The 22,426-nt window shown below is 32.8% G+C and overlaps 2 protein-coding genes and 1 pseudogene across 2 annotated transcripts; 1 reads left to right on the top strand and 2 right to left on the bottom strand.

The window, feature by feature from the left end:
* The window catches only part of LOC110102731, an 8,298-nt pseudogene extending 4,120 nt beyond the window's left edge, over positions 1 to 4,178 (top strand).
* A 1,145-nt stretch (positions 4,179 to 5,323) lies between these two features.
* Positions 5,324 to 6,905, bottom strand: LOC110102740. The gene is made up of 3 exons (XM_020831199.2): positions 6,754 to 6,905; positions 6,325 to 6,657; positions 5,324 to 5,652 (listed from the first exon to the last, which is right to left on the bottom strand). Exons 1-3 carry the CDS (start codon positions 6,821 to 6,823, stop codon positions 5,528 to 5,530), a joined length of 528 nt encoding a protein of 175 aa, XP_020686858.1. The 5' UTR covers positions 6,824 to 6,905; the 3' UTR covers positions 5,324 to 5,527.
* A 4,177-nt stretch (positions 6,906 to 11,082) lies between these two features.
* Positions 11,083 to 22,053, bottom strand: LOC110102727. Its single transcript, XM_020831188.2, has 7 exons — positions 17,369 to 22,053; positions 17,026 to 17,281; positions 12,987 to 13,187; positions 12,220 to 12,889; positions 12,046 to 12,134; positions 11,877 to 11,941; positions 11,083 to 11,514 (listed from the first exon to the last, which is right to left on the bottom strand). Exons 1-6 carry the CDS (start codon positions 17,540 to 17,542, stop codon positions 11,904 to 11,906), a joined length of 1,428 nt encoding a protein of 475 aa, XP_020686847.1. The 5' UTR covers positions 17,543 to 22,053; the 3' UTR covers positions 11,083 to 11,514; positions 11,877 to 11,903.
* Positions 22,054 to 22,426: the final 373 nt, after the last annotated feature.

Here is a 22,426-nt window from a genome sequence, read left to right as displayed (position 1 = left end):
TTCCTTATTGCCCGAAGGTTTTCTCTAATTCGATCAAGGTTTCTGTCTACCCGATCGAGCGATTCCTTCGATTGAGCTTGATAGAAGGCGATCCGGCTTCGAGCATCGTCGACAGCCCACCTTCCTTGGCGTCGATCGTCGTCGACCGCCAATCTTATTCTGCGGCTTCGATCGTCGTCGACAGCCGACCTTCTTCCGCAGTCCATCGATCTTCACAAGCTCCAGGCTCTGATACCAAACTGATGTAGTGGATCGTCGGAAGATCAAACCTGCAAGAAGGATTTCAAGGAGTTTCCCAATCTAGGGAAGAAGAAGAGAGCTTTCTCAAAGCTTCAAAAGAGTTTTTATCATTCAATGAGCTCAAAACCTTACATTAGCCATCTATTTAAAGAGTAAAATAGAACTATCTAGAGCATGAAGGTAAGCTAGTCCTTAGGCTTAACAATAGCTAAGATGTTCCTACATCACAAGATCAGCTCGCATAGCCGCTAATACATATGAAAAAAAAGTTTTTAAGGGCAAGCAAAGAAACGGTGGTTGTAAAATGAGAATAGTGAAAAGTCCCCCACTATTGTATTACTGCTTGTATATATACATCTCATGCAGAGCTACCTCCAGCTACTACTATGTCAAGCAAGGCAAATAACTAAGAAATTAACGAAAAGTATACTCTCTTCAATAGCATGTGTAAATAATCATTACTATATTAACCATCAGAATTGAGCTATATCATAATTTAGTAATACGTACCTTTTCATCGGGGAGAACATAATATTGTAGTTTCAAAATAGGATGAAAATGTTTTTCGGGTCCCAATCCATCCAAGCGTAGATAATTATTATCTCCTTCAATAGGGCGATTCCTCTGCATGTAGACACTTGATCATCAACTTTTCCCTTTGGTCTAAGAGATTGACTTCTTAGACTTATTTAAATCTTATGATTTACATCCACCATAACGAGTTAATATAAAATAATGTTCATTAATTACAGTTGAGAATTTGGAACAAGGCAATAATCACAATCATGGGGTTTCATGAGAGTTTATACAGAGAGAGAAAGAGAGACTATAGGAGCTAGGTTTGTAGGCGATCGAGTGTGAACTAAGTGTTCTTATTGGCATCTAAGCACTTATCTAAGAACAACTAGTGAGTCGAACATGATTGAACTAGATTGAATTGAGGCATACCGAAGGATATTAATTTGATCCTCCGATCCTTACTACAAGTTATATATATCAAGCCCTATATATATATATATATGTAGTCGGTCTCCCCTTGAAATTGGCCAACAAGGGAATTACTTTAATGAAGGTACGTCTTGAATTGTGATGAGGATCAGTCGAGGGGGTGGACGACAAAAGTGGCAGCTATAGAGCAGTCTAAATATGAAGGTCTTTAATGCATGCTTTTGTTTACATAATGTATGTTGAATAAATATATATTAATACAGCTTAATTCAGAAGGTAAACCGTCCCATCTATTAATTAGTACTGTAATTAAAATATGCAAGTGGCATATATATGTGGAGAAGGTAGAATAATTAAGCTTTTAATAAACTTTAGTTACATATTAATGATTTTTAGAAACCATGCGCTCGACCATGACGAGCCTCTCTCATTTAACCACTATATATTATCTGTAGTTAATTAATATATAATTAGCAATGTATATAAAAAAGTACATATATGCATGCAATAATGATTAAGAGCCTCAGATTAAGACCTATATAAATATAAGCTGTGCATGGATGATCATTCTTTGTAGTTGTCTTTTCAATACTTGTCGATCCAGCTAGCTAGCTAGAAGAGTTAGAGATGGAACGCTGTACTATCTTCTTCGTCGCCATTCTTTCCATGTCGACTCTTTGCAGTTCAGCCGCTCAAGCTGCGGTGGTGGAGCACACTTTTAACGTAATTTTAATGATTTTTTTCCCACTCTTTTCTCGTTTTCTTCAACTATTTTTCATCATGACTCGTCATTGCTTACAGCTTCATCAACGATACGTGCCCATGACGGCGACACGATAGTCGTTCACTTGGTCAACCAATCCCCTTACAACATCACAGTCCATTGGTATTCCATTTCCATATGTAAATTACATTTGCAACAAATTAAGTGAAAGTTTTTATATAAATTAATTGAAATATTGCCGTCAGGCACGGGATATTTCAGGTGATGAGTGGGTGGGCCGATGGGCCGGGCTACATAACCCAATGCCCAATAGCAGCCGGGAATAAGTACAGTTACAGGTTCAATGTAGTCGGGCAAGAAGGCACGCTTTGGTGGCACGCGCGCATCTCTTTCCTTCGAGCCACTGTTTATGGCGCCCTCATTATTAAACCAGACAGGGCACCAAAGCCTACCCTTTCCCCGAGCCCTACAAGGAAGTGCCAATCATTCTTGGTCAGTAATTAATTAATTTTTATTAATTAATGTTGATTTGATAGTTATAATATCGATCGATTGCAGGAGAGTGGTGGGATGCGAATGTAGTGGATGTGGAGAATGAGGCCCTCGCCGGCGGCGGTGTTCCCAATATTTCCGATGCTTTCACCATCAATGGAAGGCCCGGTCATCTATATCCCTGTTCTCAGCAGAGTATGTTTCGATATCATCCTCATTAAACCTCCTTCGTACTAGATAGCTTATTTCAAATTAATTACATTGATTCAATCAAACACATGAATAAAGAGATGAATTGGAAAATATCAATCTTTCTAAAAACTTTTTTTTTTCTTTTCTTAATTGATAGACACGTATAAGGTGGAGTTGGAGCAGGGAAAACTATACCTCTTCCGCCTCATCAACGCCGCCCTCAGCCACCAGTTCTTCATCAGAGCTGCCGGTCACTCCTTCACCGTTGTAGCCGTCGATGCATCCTACACTACCCCACACTCCGCCGGAGTTATCCTCCTCGCTCCCGGCCAAACTTAGGATTACTTCTCCTCGCCGACGCCGTTCCGGCCGGAGACTACTACCTCGCCGCCCGCCCTTTCATCAGCACCCCTCCCTCCTCCGCCTCCTTCATCTTCAACAACTCCACCACCACAGCTCTCCTCCATTATTCAACCACCACGTCTTCGCCGCCGATGATGCCATCCCTCCCAGCATTCAATGACATCCCCACCGCCTACGGGTTCTACACGAATCTCACCGGGCTAATCGGGCTTGGCCGGCCCACCGTTCGTCTTGAAGTAGATTAGAACTTGTTTGTTACATTTGGCCTCGGGCTGGTCCCTTGCGGCCCAGACCGGCCCATGTGCCTGGCTGCCAGTATGAACAACATTTCGTTTCAGTTACCCGAAAAGACGTCTCTTTTGGAGGCGAGATTTGACCGCGGCGGCAGCGGCGGCGTCTATACGGAGGACTTTCCTGCGCGGCCGACGGTGGAATTTGATTTCACGAACGTGAAAGAGAGATTGAATCCTTCGGTTTTAGTGGTGAAGAAAGGAACGAAGGTGAAGAGGGTAAGGTACAACGCGACGGTGGAGGTGATATTGCAGAACACGGCGGTTTTGGGGACGGAGAGCCACCCCATTCATCTTCATGGTTTTAATTTCTTCGTCCTCGCGCAGGGGATTGGGAACTTCAACGCCTCCGCCGCGGCGCCGACCTACAATCTTCTCAATCCCCTAGTCCGCTTCCTCCCCACACTTTTATTTTTTCTCTTTCAATGTCTTCAAACCTATCACAGCATTAAATTTGATTCCACCAATTTATTATGCAGGTGAGAAACACAGTTGCGATTCCAGCTGGAGGGTGGGCGGTCATTAGATTCATAGGGAATAATCCAGGTACATAATTAATTTTATTAATATTAATATAAACATTATTCATGATTAATTAATTAGTAAAATGTCGATTGTAATTATGGGATTAATTAAGCAGGGATGTGGCTCATGCATTGCCACTTAGACATCCACCTGTCTTTGGGGATGGCGATGGCTTTTGAAGTTAACGACGGTCCTTCGCCGCCGAAGAGTCTTCCTCCGCCGCCGCCTGACTTGCCTAGTTGTTGAAGTGATTTCAAGAGAGAGAGAGAGAGAGGGGAGAGAGAAAATGGGAAGGTAAATTAAGTTTTGTTTAATTAAATGAAAGCATGTTATTATGTACGCCAAAGGCAACAATAATTGATTTTTTTTATGAAAATAAATTTTATGTATTTTCTTTCATGGATTGTCCTGTTTCATTAAGATCATTAGTCCCATCAATTGAAAATCAATAAATGCTTACATAACCTTTCATGATATTTAATATTAGTAGTGTAAGTAATAATTCCGTACTTCCTTGAAGCGATATGTATTTTGCAGTTTCAAAATATTATATTCAAAATAAAATTGTTGTCACATATAAATCTCATTGCAAACAAAAGGAGGAATAAATTGATAGTTAATTACAGTTCAAAATTTTATTTAGAAATAAAACGAGCTTTAAATTGTGTAAGAGTATCACCAAGAAGATTGCTTCATGAAAACAACTCTAAAAAAGTCCAACCTTAGTATAAAACGATCAACAAGTGGTTGACCAAGATTGTAATAGATCATAGTTGCTGAATTCAATTTTATTGGGACACTTATGCCTTTCTAACAACAACCGCTATGAAATGATGGACGCAAACACACCCACATATTGATTCCAAACATCAATATATTAAGCTAAAAAAAAGGCATAGATCATAGATGTTTAATCATCATTTGACCATTAATTATCATTTGACCATTTCTTCTTGGATCATCACCATGGAACTGTCATATATTAATGTATCACAAATGGTGTTTCTTCTCAAATGTCTTAGTAGCCCTTGGCTTTGATTGGTTGATCTAGCTATTTAGAGATAAATTAGTCATCCAATTATTTTGCAATGACAAATATATAAATTTTTATTAATTGAAAAAATGAATATTCTAGAACATTTTGCATACAAAAAATAAATTGATAGACAATAATAAGTTGTATGGTTGGCCCTTATTATTCATAAGCATAAGCCTTTACGTTGCAATATATCGTATTTAATCATGATTCATGCCATGCCAAACTTTGAGCCTAAATTAAGTGGGATCATATATAGTCAAAAGTTAAATCTGTTCAAACTAAAGTGCTCCGTATGTGTCTTTCATACCAACCTAGCCTCTTAATGGAATATATATATAGATATTTATATGATCTTAGGCCATGACTTTTGGTAATGGTAAAAAGTTTATATATATTTAAGAGGATCAATGGCCAATATGAGGTGCAAAATTCTCAGTCGACGTCTGTTCAGTCATAACGTTTATATAGCCCAGCTTGAGGGAGATCAATGTTGAAGAAAATTAAAACCATTATAAGATCTTCATAAAAATTCATACAAATAATAAATTTACATACGACGTACACAAAATCCCTCTGTCTAACACTTTTGCATCCATGCTTGTTAAGTATTTCTATAATAGAAATGATATAAATTTCATTGCCGCAAGTAGAGAAACTAATACAAAAAATAAATCCAATGACGTTTACTGACTGTTGAAGTTGTGATCATTAAGCTCAAGGAGCAGGAGAAGGGGCAGCGTCCCCGGAAACTGGGCTGACTGAGCCGGAGCTCACGAGCTCCACCATGGACCGGTGAGTGTTGGATCGACGGGTCTCGCATAAGTCGGGAAGGAAAACACCTGAACAAAAGAAAAGGAGGCTCGTCATTTACGATTCTAAACAATTAGTATACATAGTATATTTAATAGGGTTTAGGCTTTTGTGATCAACACGGGAAGAATATATCAAACTTGCAGTAGCGAGTTTCAAACATTGAATTAAAAAAAAAAATAAAAAAAAAATTGAAGTTGGCTTCGATCGGAATTAGATTCGAATTCTGTCTCTGTTTGCTTATTTATAAAAATCTATCACAGTATGCTACATAATAAGACAATGGAAAATACAAAACAGACACTGAATGATTAAATGACATTTTTCAGAAATTAGTAATTAGCCAGTCTTTTATTAATCATTAAATATACTAAAAAGCTAATTAGTAGCTTTGATTTATAGTATTTTATATTTTACGCGTTTAAATCATATTGCAAAATCAATAATTCATTAGGAATTAAAGAGTAAGGCCTCCAAAAATAAAATAAATTCTTATTTGAATTTTATCATAAAATAAATAAATCCATAGTAAAATATACAAAAAATAAAAAACCAAAATCCGCATAAGAAAATTTTTAGCATATATTACTGTCAATAAAATATCATAATCACTATTTCCGCCAACGCTGCCTAAAAAGAAAATGAAAAGCCCTCTTAAAAAAGACAAAAACCACAAATCAAATGGTTTAATATTGAATTACCTTCCCCGGCGGCAAGATTGAAATAGAGATCGATCACATTCGGGCAACTCTGATAACACGCCGGCGAGCAAAGCTTAGCAGTAAATTGAGAATCAAGAAGAGAGTCGGAAGAGATTCCGATGGCCATTCGATCCACACCGCAAGCCTTCACACACTCATCAGTCTCAATCCACCCTGAAACTCTTTCGACCTCCACCTCGGAAGTCTTGCAATAATACTCGGTCGTCGATTCGCCGCTCTTTCTATACCTCTCGAGCAGGCATCGTTTACCCGTGGAAGATATCGACAAGGAGCAGAGATTTTGGGGCAATTTCTCACAGATCACATCAGCAGCTGCGCATCAATTTTGTAAATCAATAAATTAAGAAATACAAGTTTAGGGTTTGTGATGAGAATTGAAATAGCAGTTCGTATGAATGCGATACCTACCGAGAGAGGAAGTTGGGAGGAGAAGGGTGAGAGAGAGGAGAAGAGCTATCGGGATTATGTAAGATGCCATTGCTGTTTCCTCTTCTTCTTTCTTCTAATTTGAGGTTTTATGGCTGCCTATTTGTCTTTGGGTAATTAGAAGAAGGTTAGGGGGGTTTATATAGAGGATTTTAGTAAGTCTCATTGTACATGTTTTGACTCAAAAGTAGGAGCTTTTGACAGTTGCCGTCTCATACAAGTTTGTTGAATGAATCATTAATGTTCTTTACAAAATTATAACTTATGCGATACATTAAGACCCTGTTAAACTTGATTAATAATAATAAAAAAAAAAACATTTTATATGACAGGCTATATGTCATTGATCGAAATTCTACATTTCTTTTTCATGTTCATCTGAATGAGTCAAAACATGATTTCTTAAAAAAAATTATTAATATTAAAGTAAACAGGTAAATAATGCGCCGATATTGACTAATATAGAGGTTCAATTCCTTAAAGACGGCCATCTGGCATCTCATCATTTACTCACATTTATTAATTATATAAATAAAAAGAGATTAGATGTTGACGAGCTAATAGGAATCGTAATAGAGTTGGTCGATGGGCAAAATGGGGCTTTAAGGACGCGTCTCCAATTTGGAACTTTTAAAACCCGGTCTAAAGTCTAAACAAATATTTCATTTAAATGAAAAAAATTTTATCAACAAAAAATGAATTTCAGAATTAATAGATTTATTTTAAGATTAATGTACCATAATATTTGATCAACTAGTCATTATTTTTCTCATTTCAAAATAAATAAAGCAACTTAAAAATTTATTCTCATCAAATTTTAGTTGTGATCTTTTCACCTAATTCATCTTCTTAAAAAAAAAAAAAAATTTAGAGATTAACATAATATATGAGCAATTCATAAAAGTTTCTATTACAATAATCTTAAAGTAAATCTACAATCTATCAAAATTAAATTTGTAGCGAAATATTCTGATCAGGAATAATTTTAATAATTAGATTAGAAGAAAAAGAGGAAGAATTGGGGTTCACTTCTTAAATTCTAGAAGATTTGAATCGTTTAAAAGAAAGCAAACAGAATTACAACGATATTTCTCCGCATCTTCCTTAGTGCTTTCCCCGTCCGAATTTAATTACGGGAATATTGACCACCAAAAAACAAAATCATGATTGCCATTACTTTGGAGAAGTTGAATTAAGAAAATAAAAAAGCGACCATTTTTTATAATTTATATCCGATATTCACCTTCAAAATTAAATCAATGGAACTCATTAATCATAGAAAACCAATGCTCATAATGTACCATAATTGCTAATTCAAAATTTATCGACTTTTGACGTGTTTAAGTTAATTAACGTTAACATCTAACTAATTAATTTGCACTTAGATACATTATTCGGCTGTTTTAACATCTAACTAAATAAAAGGGGTAGCATTTATTTGAGCCGAAGTAAGAAAGGGAGGAAGGGGAAGGAAATGAGAGCTGCTGGTTGATAATTTCAGCTAATGAATAAAAAGGAAAAGGAAAAAGAAAAGAATGAGAAAGAAATGGGATAAGAAGAAAAATTTGAAGCATATGTTTGGTTGATAATTTGATTTATTTATTATTAACTTTCTTACAATTATGGTACATTTATTGTAAGATGCTTAGAAAGACTAATTTTCTCCATAGAAAATCAAAATGTTGCTAGCCAAATTCATATGCAAGCATTTATTTAATTGTTGTTTGGCAAAATGACAGAATTTAAACCTAGAATCATTATGGAATTAATAAAAATTAACTTGATAGAAATTTATGTATTTATTAATCATCTTTTATATGGAAGTATGTATGATATTATAACAATCTTTTTTTCAGAAGGACAGATCATATTTATTGCATTCTAGAACATTTGCGGCAATAGAAAAATAGCTTTGAAACCTCCAAAATATATTTCTCATATCCAACCAAAGGTCCAAACTTGCAAAATTCAAGCCCCCCTTTATGTGGGAGAGAAATTATTATGTGCGAAGTCTAAACATAAAGCTACATCCATATTCCAATCAAATGAATAGCTTTATATTGGTGTGTATTAACTAGTACATGATGTGTACTATATAGTACATAATTAGTACACACTAATACACAATTAATTCACATCAATACACAACTAGAATACACCAATACACAACTATTACATAATTAGTATTATAGTATATAGTGTGTACTAGCTAATACATAAAATACATAGTATATAATAGCCACACATTATCATTTAATTGGAGTTTGAACATAGCTCTACATTTGAACTCCGCATATCCCCTAAAAAAAACATTTGAACTCCACATATAATAATTTCTTCATGCGGTAAGAAGAGATTTATTTATAAATTTTGAGAGTACCATGTCCTGTAAATATGAAGAATATTTAAAGCAAATTCAAAGAGCTCTATCAAACAACCCATATTAATTTATTTGATCATAAAACGATCATCAAGCATTTAAATATCTTTTAATAATGTCAAAATTAAACGATTTTAATCTCGTTGGATTCATCTCATTGAGATGGTCAATTTAACCATAACAAATATTATATTTAAATATCATTTAATCATTCAATTTATACTTTGAACCTTCTAAATGCACTTCAGCCACTTGATTTGAACTTATTTGAACTTAAATTATTAAACAATTTTAATCTCGAAGTTGGATTCATCTCATTGAGATGGTCAATTTAACCATACAAATATTATATTTAAATATCATTTAATCATTCAATTTATACTTTGAACCTTCTAAATGCACTTCAGCCACTTGATTTGAACTTATTTGAACTTAAATTGGATTAATTTTTATGTTGTTTGGTTCATTTTTTAAGACATTCAATTTAACTATAAATTTACTAAATTTAGAGTTTGAATGATCCCAAATTTAATTTTAAAAGCTTCCAACTTAAATATGCCTCAAGATTTTCAAGCTCAATCAATACAATTTTTGGTGACATATCAATATTATTTTCTAATACTTCTTTATACCAAATCTAAGCATTTCTTATAAAACAGTTATTTAAAGCTTCCACCCTATTCCACTACAAGTATACTTGGGTCTAGATATTCCAAGTCATGAAAAATTAGTAAATATTCAAATAACTTTTAAATTCCTAACATAACAATATATGAAACAAATAAGTATTAGAAAATCTGTGATTTTATAGGAAAGAATATTTATTAATATTTTAAATCATGTATATTTTGCTTGAAATATTATATATTTTTTGATAATTATTATATGAAAGGTTAATATTGGATGGTTAACTAATACTTAAAATTAATTCTGATTACTCGTCTATAATAGTATAAGTAAAACTATTATTGCATTATTAAAATACTATATAAATTATGTTGCAAGTTATACTAGGAAGCTTGTGGAACTATGTTTGTAGAATTTTCTTTTTATTTTTTATTTTTGTAGAAACTAGATTTATAAATTACTGCACAGGTTTATTTATTGAATGGGGTTGGAAAAATAATCAAATCTTATCAAATTAATTATATGCTTAATATTACATAATGAATTAAGAAAGGCAATAAGATAGTATGATCTCAGATATATTTTTTTAAAAAATATTTGGATGGCGAGAATTGTTGAAAAATAAGAATATTTATAATAAAGAATGAAAAGAAATTTAATAGCTTCTAATATTAATATTATTGAAGATATCATCAGTCAAATTTCTATTTTGTAAGTGAAATAGTTAACTTGAATAATGGCATAATGCCCAATGAAGAAGCAATTATCTTATAAATCTTTGAAATTATTCATCCCTCTCACATATTTTGCAAGGTACAAATAAAAAATGACGACATAAAAACAATATTTGGTCCCAGAAATTTCTCTAAATTAGATTTCATTTAATTAACAAAATGAAGTGTAATTTGTATGCATATATAGCATATGGGCTTAAACAGGCCTCATTGAGCAGCAATGAAATCACCTCTTAAGGTGTCATTTAAAATAAATTTCTTACTACTTTTTAAAGAAGCCTTTTAGTACATTTATTTTTTACTAAAAAGCTAATTTAAGTAATAAAAAAACTATCCCAAATGAACCTTAAGTCCACAAAATGTATGACAAGCGTGCCTTAATGGATGACCCATTTGATACCCCCTAGGCAAGCTGAAACAAGTTTTAAGTTTTATTTAAGACTATTTTTTTACTGCTTATTTTTATACTAAAAATTTACTTTAAAAAATAATAAAAAACTATCCCAAACAAAAACAAAACCTTAAACAAATCCAATCTATTCTTATTACTTTAAAGTCATAATTATTTTAACACCAACATGTATCCACACAAGTATATAGTCAAATAAAACTGACGTAAAAAATAAAAGATTTTTGATGTTCAATTTGAACAAAGAGGTTAGATTAAGTCTTAGGGGCCTACATCACATCACATCACATAGAACAAAATAAATATTGACCTGTTTTGCTTCGCTTTAGGATTTAGGGATAAGCTGCAACAGCTTTAGGCGATGGAAATTAGCTTTATTAGCTTCTTTTGCCTATACAAACTAAGGGCAGCCAGATCAACTATGGATGATTAATGAAATTGAAAGTGCAAAGCCAACAATATATTTAAGGTTAGAAACTTTGATGAGGCAGTTCATAATTGAAACCGCAACAGTCGGTCTAAGATTGAATTTATAACCTGTCAGTGATTGATCTATGTTCTTCATTCACATTACCACAACGCTCTCTTCTTAACTGCAAAACAGAAAAGCAATCAAACAGACAATTTTAGACTGCAACCTAATCAATGTAAACTCCAATATCAAATATTATCTTCCAATAGAGTAAAGGATTTAGAAATTCAAAATAATGATAAGTATTAGAATGTCTATTATGGATACCCTTAATTTAAACAATCATAAAGAACAAAAAAGTCTCAAATATCCCGAAAATAATTTATTTGCCAAAAAAAAAAAAAAAAAGGCCATCTTTGACATATATCATACATCATGACCAACAATATTGTAATTTGCTTTCATGGTCTTCGGCTAAATCCTTCTCTAAAACCTGATAAACCCATAGGGTGTAAATAAGATAAAGAACTAACAATGACTTACCGGGACTAGTAATCTTGATTCATCCTGCTACTTTCTTTCTACAGGAGTCACGCCGTCAGAACTTCCTAAACGCCAAAATTTGATTAGAGAACATATTTAGCATACTTGAGTAATAAAAGCAATAGGAAAACATTAGAATAGCCGATTAGTTCAAGAATTGTTGTGTAACCTTGCAATCCGATACACTCAGCGCTTGCACCTGCGGTTGCTGATATAGAGTAATCAGAAGTATTTAAATAACCCTCACATTCCTCAGCCCTGTATTTTCATGGTGAAAGCAATTTAGTCTATACGACGACGGCAGAGTTAGAGAATAAAGAGAGAGAGAGAGAGAGAGCTTTACCCAGCAAGGAAGCAAGTGTTCTCAGTATGGCAACCAGAAAGGCCTTCGTTCTGATCACCAATATCAACTAAAAGCCCGGATAAGAAATCCCCATCAAAAATTTCAAAATCAGGTAGGTCAAAATCAAGACCAACAGATGTTTCAGCATCAGAAGGAGAAGTAGAATTATCAACTGCGAAAGGTTTCTCCATGCTCTCGAAAGCATCAGCCTTGTCAAAATCAAGTCTGCTTTTAACATGCTCTCTTTTTCCAAGCTTAGTTGCGCATGTTTTAATAGGAGAACAGGTGACCTGATAGCTCCTTTCGACAGCATAGTAACCTTTGTGTTTCAGAGGGCTGATAATGATTGTTTCGGAAGATATCAAAGAACAGCTAGATGAGGTGACATTAGGGAAGCAATTATTATCAGCAGCATTTAAAACTGAGTTCTCCAATGGAGAAAGAGAATTTTCCATCTGAGAGGTGAATGCCTGAGGCGGAGTCTTAGGAGAAGAACCATTTGGTTGAAACCCCTCTGGATGCCTGAACAATTTCTTAGCAACAGAAGAACCTTGAACTGAAGGCTGAATGGCTGAATTATCATCAGACGCTGACAGAACAACTGGGCGTTTCTCTTTGTTACAGCCAGCAATATTGCTTGTGGAAGTTTCTTGTGAGCATAATCCAACTCCTAAAATAAAAGCATTAAAACTTTTATACAAATGGTTTTCATTGAAGACAATTTGTAAACCAACTTGTGGCAGTTAGAAAATTAGGACAAATACTACCTTTTACAATATTTGGCACACTAGATGACTGAGTGCATAGCCTCTTCGGAGATGGAGGGTCTTTAGCAATAGATTTTGAAGCCTTCCTCTTAGTGGAGGACTGAATATATGTAGGGGTGGAAAACCTAGCTTCACCAGCCTTCGGTGGCAACAAAGGTGATTTTGAATTGTTTCTAATAGGAGGTCCAGGCATCATATTGCCTGCGAGTTGATAGAAAATACAAGAATAAATAGGCAAATTTCAAAGAAAAGGTTAAGTCTGCTGTAATAAAAGAAATATCCGAGTAATACTTCACATTTCTGTACATGTTTAGGTCAGTTTAATACAATAAATTAACTGATGTCCAAATTAATCGTACGACAGAGAATAGAAAGGACATTATTCATAGAAAGGGCATATGAAGGGAAAGAATAACAAGGTGCTATGAACCAAGTTTGGCAACTATGGAAGTTATACAAGCTTCCTTTCTTTTTATCGCTATATTTCACACTAAAAACTAATCTAATATGCTTTATTGGCCCACTAATGTTGGCATTTCCTGGGGAGGAAAAGAGCATACTGCTCTTCTTGAGAGAGAGAGAGAGAGAGAGAGAGAGAGAGAGAGAGGGGGGGGAGCCAAAACTAAACTTCAATAATATTGTTGGCTTGGCCTTAAGCCTATTAAGGCCTCTTTATACATAGAGGCTTAATCGAATAAAATGAACCTAAGAAACATCCTAACTAAAATTGGACCAATATCTAACAATTTACACCTTGATCTAATAAATAAAAAAAAACAACTATCCACAAAAAAAAATCATGTGAATCTTCCCCGCCAATTGCCTTATCTCATCCACCTATTATTTATAAAGGATAGCCAAAGAAAAGGACTCCACCATATGGTTAATAGCTTCTCCTTCTCCTACTTACTCAAGAACTGCTCCGTCAGCTTCTTAAGCCCCATACTGCTAAAGTTCAAGCTCAACTACACCTCCGCTCCACTTGTTTGCAAATAACAGTCCAAGAAATACCTTCCCTTTTAATCCTCCACATCTCCCGATTAGTGAATGAATGCGGCCTCATATCCTTCTCCAATCTCCAAAACATTGAATCAAGCTCTACCATCTTTCGATTTTGAGCCAGTGAGGCACACTCGTTGACCCAGGGGCTGCCTTCCTCGCACAAATCACACACAGCGTCAGATTTGGCCTCGCGTCCACTCCTCACAGCCTGCAATCAACCCGCTGCCCTAACTTGGCCCAATCCCGTGCTATGCAATCTCTGCGCTTGCCTAAACCACGCGCATGAATTGCACGTCCAATGCCCACTTGGCTTTGTTTGCTGCACCTCCCAATCACAACACCAAGCCACTTAATGCCTCCCAATCGCAACACCAAGCCTGACCAAATGAACCCCGCACAAGCTCTGTCGTGCCTTCATTTCTTCAACACAAATAGCCCACCAAGCCACCTCACATGATCAAAATCACGCCTTCCATTCATCCACCTCCCTCTACGCCCGAGCAAATCAATTCAATCTCCTATGTTGATCTGACATCCTACATCCATGCTCCCTTGATTAACTCCACCTTGCTCTAATACCAATTTGCTAAGATTTCTTGGGGAGGAAGAGATTTTCTTGCTCCTCTTGAGAGAGAGAGAGAGAGAGAGAGAGAGAGAGAGGAGGGGAGCAAAAACTAAACTTCAATATTATTGCTTGGCTTGGCCTTAAGCCTATTACAACCTCTCTACATATAGAGGTTTATCAAAATAAAATGAACCTAAGAAACATCCTAACTAAAATTAGACCAATATCTAACAACTTCAATTCTCTAAATAAGGAAGACACTTCAGTAATTTTGAGTCCATAAACTAAAAGCTATTTCACATCAAATAAATTTCATGCTATAACAATCATAGAATATTTCAAATTTTCAAACTAAAAATTGAACAATTCTTTCAAGCTCCTAAACCACCATAATCAAGAGTTCCTAAAATTAATATGAAATAATGAAAATATCATATTTAATGATATCCTAACAAATTGCAGAAAAAACTTATTCATGCTAGGCTACGAGGACAGAAAAGATGATTTGATATACTTTTTTAAGAGTCAAAATCTTTGTAAGAGTGAAAATCAAGTTTATTCAAAGACGATTTAGGCTAACTAGCTCATATTCTACTAGGTCACCAAGTAACAAGCTAATATTAATAATAATATTTCCTTCAAATTTTGTACTTGAAATGTATTTATCCAGTTTTACTTACGATGTTCCACAAAGCACCAAAATAATGTCTAATTCTTATATATAAAATGTATAGGATGTAACAATGTGTATCCCTCTTGTAATAGCTCATTCATAAAAGAGTAGAATTCTTGTGAGTTGCTCTTCCTCTCTCTTCCCTACCCCTCTCTATTTCTTCCAAGAAGGCTCAAGAAAAGTTTCGCTTCCTCAAGAATCTTAACAATATTAAAAAGTAAAAAATAAATTAGAAAAAACTAAGATTTCAAATAAGAAATTTGATAGGATAATAAAAAAACTATTTATATTTAATATAAAATATAGTTTTTAAATTAAACTAAATAATTTATTAGTGATGATAATTATATATCACAAATTGAACAGAATTTTAATTTCAAATAACCACCTTTGGACTTTACTATAAAGATTATTATATGTTTGCTTTGACATGTATATGAATGAAAATAGAGCTTTCTTGAGACTTAGAAGAAACAATGAAATTTTAGAGGGGTTATTATTATTATTATTATTATTATTATTATTATTATTACTTTTTTTGAAAGCAATAAAAGAAAAGGAAAAGAGATTATATAGACTCAAATTTAAAAAGGTTTAAAGAATATCCTTATTGTATAATAAGAGATTAGATGAAATAAAATTTTGAAAAGGCTTAATTGAGTCATTATTGTGACACCATTTAATACTTTTTATTAGATTCATCCCCTCTCCTCTCCTATGTTTGATCTTATATTCTTCTATGGTGATGTCTACTTTGCATTATTACTTTATGCCTCATCATATTCAATCCAAATAAATTTTTCTAGATCAAAACTAAGTACTTTTTCTTAACAATTTAAACTAGATAATGCACGAATCAAACATAAGCATATCTAATGTCATTTGTTATCAAATTATAATAGATTTTTTTACTTAATTATCCATCATCCATTTCTATTTTTAAGTAGATATTTAAAAAACAAAAGTAAGGTATTTTTTACATTAGCTTGTGGGGCTTCAAATAAAAATAAAATATATTTATTCTAAAGCATTTAGTACATTAAGCTTAAAATTGCAAAATAAAGAGCATGCTTTAATACATTTTAGCAGAATTCATGATGAGGTGCATGCCTAACATGGCTAATTGACCCTCTATGCTCTAAGGAAGAGGTGAACACCTCAAGGCTTAAGATTAAGATATTTAAAAAGAAATAGATTAAATATATTCTTAAAACCCAATTAACTATTACAATATCACCACCATCCTCAACTCTTTAATAAGTTATCCTCCATCACATCTCTTCTTGCCAATAATAAGTCAAATTTCTCCTCCCTAAACCTAATTTCTTTTATTTTCTTTGTTTAAGTTTTTTTTTTTTTTTTTTTATTTTTTTAAAATATTTTTAATTAATTTTTTTTTTTTTTTTTTTTTTTTTTTTTTGCATTTTATTAAAATATTTTTAATTAAACTTTAATTTTAGGGTTTTCTATAATGATTAGGGTTAAAAAAAAAAACACGATGGAAATTTTTAAAAAAATGCAATTTGCCAATGATCCATTACTCTATAAAGATATGCTATAACATGATGAATAGCTAACAGATAATCATATAGGATTTTGCTCTTGCTTATATTTCATAATTGCTAATATTCTATTTTAAAAAAGAGAGAAATATATGATTATTTGGGGGATAGATATCTGTATTCTCCAAATTATCAACAGAAGCACACAAAAAAAAAAGGTCCAGTCTCCTTTTAACCCTACTTTAATAAGTAACGTAACTCTTAAAGCAATTTACATAACAAAAGAAAGTGGATTACTTGGATGAGAGGAATTTAGAGGGTTCGGTCCACAAAAGAATGGAACGGTCGGAGAAGGCATGATCTGCGGAGGATTCGTTGCAATAGGCACAGATACGTCTTCCCCGGTCTCAGAATGGTAAACCCGTATCAAATCCTGCATGCCCTTCATTACCGCCTCAACCTTCTGCTTCTCTCGATCCATGGCCAGTCTCTGTGCCCTGAGGCGGATGTACTCGTCAAGTATTCGGTCCAATCCCATCAACCCCTCGGGCACCTGCTCATGTCACCAGTGTCAGAATAACAAGAGAACAGAAGTATTAACGACGAGGTAAAGAAGAAGAGGGGTTCGAGAAATCCTAACCTCATTTCTATGTGTTCTCGGGAGGAGATCGGAGGCCTCAGATCTGAAGGAGGATAGGGTCGAGGAATAGTTGTTGTCGGACAGATAACAGTCGACAATGAAAGCAACCTGCATTGGAGTGATTATTCCTGTGCCCAACTTGTTTTGTTTCTTGGCTCTGCCTTGCTTCGCCATAGCAGCGGCGAGAGAGAATAGGCGTCGAAGAAGAAGAAAAAAGAAGGAAGAAGAAGCAGCTAGTCGTAAATGGGTGTTAATAGTAGCGGGAGGAGGGGAGGGAACAATTATAGTCGATAGAAGCGGCGGGAATTTTCGAAAGTTTTGCGCTATTGTTGGGCGGAGAGGACGGCGGGCTTTACTTCTTTTTTTTATCGCGCTCGCTGTCGCGCCTTCTTTTTTAATAATTCGTGAGAAAATATGTAATCTTTAACACTCAAGTTTAATATTTTGGGTTATTATGATAAAAATTAATTTAATTTTGGGGATTCAAATCATTACATATATAACTTATTTTTGATTGTATACTAAATTATCTTAAGGATTCAAATCACCAGGGATTCAAATCAACATATTCAAAATAATCCATTAAATTTTTTGCATTGAACCCTTCTACATGTGCTTGAGAATAATTTTGTATGCATGTGAGAGTCTATATGTGTTCTGAATGGGTCATAGGAGTCTGTTCACATGTTTGAAAAAGTTTGAATAATTTCCCTAGAATGCCCTGACGCTAGGGTTGGTGGATATTATTAAGAAAATTGGAAAATAAATTAGCGCATCGGTGTTGTGGTGAAGTTGCAACGATGTGGTTCTTTAAGGGAGCGTAATAAAAAATGTCATAGGGAACGTCGATGTTTGGCCGAATTTTAATAATAAATTATCATTTTTCACAAAAATCCCATTCATTTTATTCTAAGGTAGATATGCATGCTGGAGAAAGAATTTTATTAATTTCCAGCAACTTCGATTTAGGTGACATTTTATTAATCTCATTTTTTAAAAACAATGAGATTTTCTTAATTTTCTGATTAATTTTATAATTTTATTAGCAAAAAATAGTGATAACTTGTTATCTGTAAAACCTTTATTACGTAACCTTTTATATGCTATTGAAGAAATGATTTTGCATTTAGATTTTTTTTTTTTTTTTTTGAAAATTTTACACTGCAGGATTTAGGAATTTCACAATTTTAATTCATTAGAAAATCATCCTAACTCTAAAAAATAATATCGTAGTACAATTAAAGTTTTTAAATAATGTTTTGCCTAATCTCTAATAATTTGGTTACACTCTAAAATAGTTAATTTATGTATAATAGTGTATTATTTTGCCTACCATTATAGCATTTGGAAAAATTCTAAACCAAGTTCATTTATATTTTAGTTACTACGAAGCAATGAATTATATAATTATATGATTGAATTATGTGATTTTGAGGATTTGTGGGGTGAATAGTGGAAGCTTAGTTCCAGTGCTAAATATATATCATAGGGTCTACAAGCATGTTCTAATATTAAATGCACATTAAGTTATCAGAATTCTTTTAATTTGTCTTATATGAAGTGCTTTTTTATTTATTTTTTAAATACCATTGTTTAAATTATTGATAATTATAAATATTATTCTACTCAGCATAGTAATTTATTCAAATACATTTAACACTTAGTTAAATGCTTAATAATATATTTTTTAAAAAATTTAAATTAGTAAATGTAACATGCTAAGCTGTAATGGCTCATAGTTGCTTCGTTTTATGTTTCAGTTGAGCAATGTCAAGATCTGATATGAGTTTGTAAAGTTATTACCCTTTTTTTTGAGATATAATTAGGGCTAGTTAATTTTATTATTATGTTTGGTAGCCCAGTATATAACCATATGCTTTAATTGTATATTCATTTTGATGATGAAATGAAAAACATAATTTTGTATTTTATTTTTTATACACTCAATGTTATTAGTAACTTTGTGATTATTGTTGTTTTAAGTTAAAATTTGGACAAAATTTCTAAAATGTTTCCAAAACTTAGTTCCCAGGTTTGCTTATAGCAAACCAACACGATATGACATGTCCACTCTATATGTTTTACCGGGTTGGGTTGTGACATGTAATGTGAATAAATACAAGTTGGTTTGCATTTTAATTTTCAATTTTTGAATGAGATAATTTTATGAATAAAATTTCTTGATTTATTTGATATGTTTTGACTTCAAGTGTATGCTTTTTAAATAAAATTAGATAGTTATCTTTATTTTTTATGTTATTTACAACTATTTTTAAACACCTAATCTAAAGTCTTCATAACTTTTTCTTCACTTCAAAAGCATCATTCAAGACAAATAATAAAGCATGTAAAATCTTAAAAACTAATTTAAAAAATAATAAAAAAACCATCCCAAACATAATCTAAACCCTAAAATTAAATAATATTTTTATTAAATTTCTTTTGATACAAGTGCAATCTAATAGCTATTGCATATTTAATTTGCATAAAACTCATTATGATCTTAACTTCATGATATCTTCAAATTTGCTGACAAGACTAGTCAACGAATTTAATTTGCATGAAACTTATAATGATCTAAACTATATGATATCTTCACATTTGGTCACAAGAAGTCACCGAACCTGCTCTAATTTGTCAAAAATTGTCTACTTCAACTGAACCATTTAAATAATTTAAATTAATTTAATGAGTTTAAACAGATAATATTACATTTAAAATTGAAAGTACATATAATATTATTAAATAAATATTACATCACTATTATTTGATTTAAATATTTATTACATCAATAAATCTAAGCCCGAGCCGATCCATTCTCAAGCATCCTCATAAAGCACAAAATAATTGTAATACTATTTTTTATTTAACTTTTGGCTATAAAAAATGAAATTAAAAAAAAAAAAAAAAACTCGTTGAACGTGCATTACAACAATAATTAATTATCTCATGTTAAATAAAATATTATCTCCCATATGATTTAACAAATGAGTAAAAAAAATGAATACAACAAATTAGAGGATGAAAAAAGAAGCCGAGCCTACTACAGCTCTCGCTCTCCAAATGAGTTTCCCACCCTTTGAAAGCTACACAACGTGACCCGTTGATTTTAAATAACAAAATCAATGGACCTTCATAAGCCAAACTTCAACATCTACATAAAAAATAAATATATAGGAAAAAACAAAACCCCGACCTGGCAGCACGCATTAGTAGACAAACAGCTTTTTTAGTTGCAAATAAAGAGTTCGCGATGTGAAATGAAATTAAATTAGAAATTGTTCATCACTATAAAATAAATTTGAAAAAATATACATATATATAATCCAGCTGCAAAATAAATATCTCTGATGTTATAGAGGTTTAATGCATTTGACATTATACACTTGTGCGAACATCAGATGATTGGCATCTTATTCTCAAGTAAATAAATAATCAACGAGGCCCTATATGGTTCCAGTTCAGGTTCATTTCCTAATGTTTCTAAATATGATGCTAAAAAAAAAACTTCCTCTTATAAGATATGTGGCTTAAAAAGGTATGTCATTAATCTTCCAAGACAAGATACTAAAAGAAAATTTAAAATTAGTTCATTGAGCCAACCAATTTGTAGTATTTGACAAGTAGTTATTATGATGATGAAGCACTGGCACTTCAAAAGGGCATGCCCCTAACGATACTTTCACACGTAATGATGGTGACCTATATTATTTCTTTTCGGATTGAACTAGCTTTGAAAGCTATATTTTGTCTCGATGATGGTTGATTCCTATTGAGAACCCCCTAATATATGATTGATGATGATATCCTATTGATACGAGCCCTAGTATTAGAAATGGTCTCCGAAATGATCACGGAGACGAGACGACCCAATTGGTTTGACTAAATTAGTGATACATGAATTTCATATTTTGTGTTGTTCTTTCCAAAGGTGTACACTTTTATTTGGATTTGTTGATATTTACATGCACTTCAAGTTTTTTACTTGAAAAGATTTTGGAATTAGGTACTTTGATGATTAAGCATGTACTATTAATAATTTATAAAAGAATATATTATGTTCATGAATGAAGTGTTGTGTTATGACATGTCCATATTGCAATTTTATCATGCCCTCATGTCTGTTATGATTGTGGTTTTACCTGTGTTTCATCTGCGAGCATTGATCAACCTTTTACTATTTTATTACGCTCCTATATCCATATTGTATCATGTCCTCATTTTGTGTCAACAGTCATGATTGATTAGCAGGTAGTTCGATGAGGAAGAAAGCAGAAATAAATCGGACATTAATAAAAAAAGACACTGGAGTTATGGAGATCAAAAGATATTTAGGAAAAAAAATGTCTACTTCCTAATACTGCCAAAATTTATACTACTAAAGGCCTTAATAAAAGAACCCGAATGTATTAAATTACAAAACACCCTAATTCAATTCCCAGAAAGGATTCAATGATTCAAAGCAAAAGAAAAGCACTATAAATGCTTTCAACACCCTTCAAAATTTCTATTAGGCTTGTCCTAAATGCCAAGCAAATCCAATAAAAGAAACGAAATCCCATACACATTTGTGTAATGAAAGCAATCACTCATAGGGCTAGTCACAATCAATACATAAAGTAAATAATTAAATATTTGGCATTATAAGGAATCCTAACTTTATCAATAAATGCAAAAATATATATATTATAAAAAAATGCAAAAAAAAAAAAAAAATATATATATATATATATAGAACACCAAAGCAATTGATTAAATCGATGAACACAAATTACAGTTTCAAGGACATTCAAGTACTAAGATTTCACGAGGAGAAATAACGTTTTGAGAGGAGATATAATGCAAAATATCAGCATGCAATAAAAAAGAGTTTAAAAAATTGCAATTACTTCTTTACCTTAGATGGTTTATAGAAAGAAAAAGAAACTCAAAAATGAAAAATCAACAATAAACTAACCACACAATATGCTTCAGTGATTTTATGCACTAGGAGAATACAATACATTTAACTCCCTCATCCTTATAGACCTTTCCGCTAGTGTGTTCTACATGCAAAGC

Source organism: Dendrobium catenatum, unplaced genomic scaffold (assembly GCF_001605985.2).
Source record: "Dendrobium catenatum unplaced genomic scaffold, ASM160598v2 fragScaff_scaffold_1557, whole genome shotgun sequence".
Taxonomy (NCBI): domain Eukaryota; kingdom Viridiplantae; phylum Streptophyta; class Magnoliopsida; order Asparagales; family Orchidaceae; genus Dendrobium; species Dendrobium catenatum.
The sequence above is the reverse complement of the archived record's forward strand: the minus strand, read 5'-3'. Positions and strand labels throughout refer to the sequence as shown.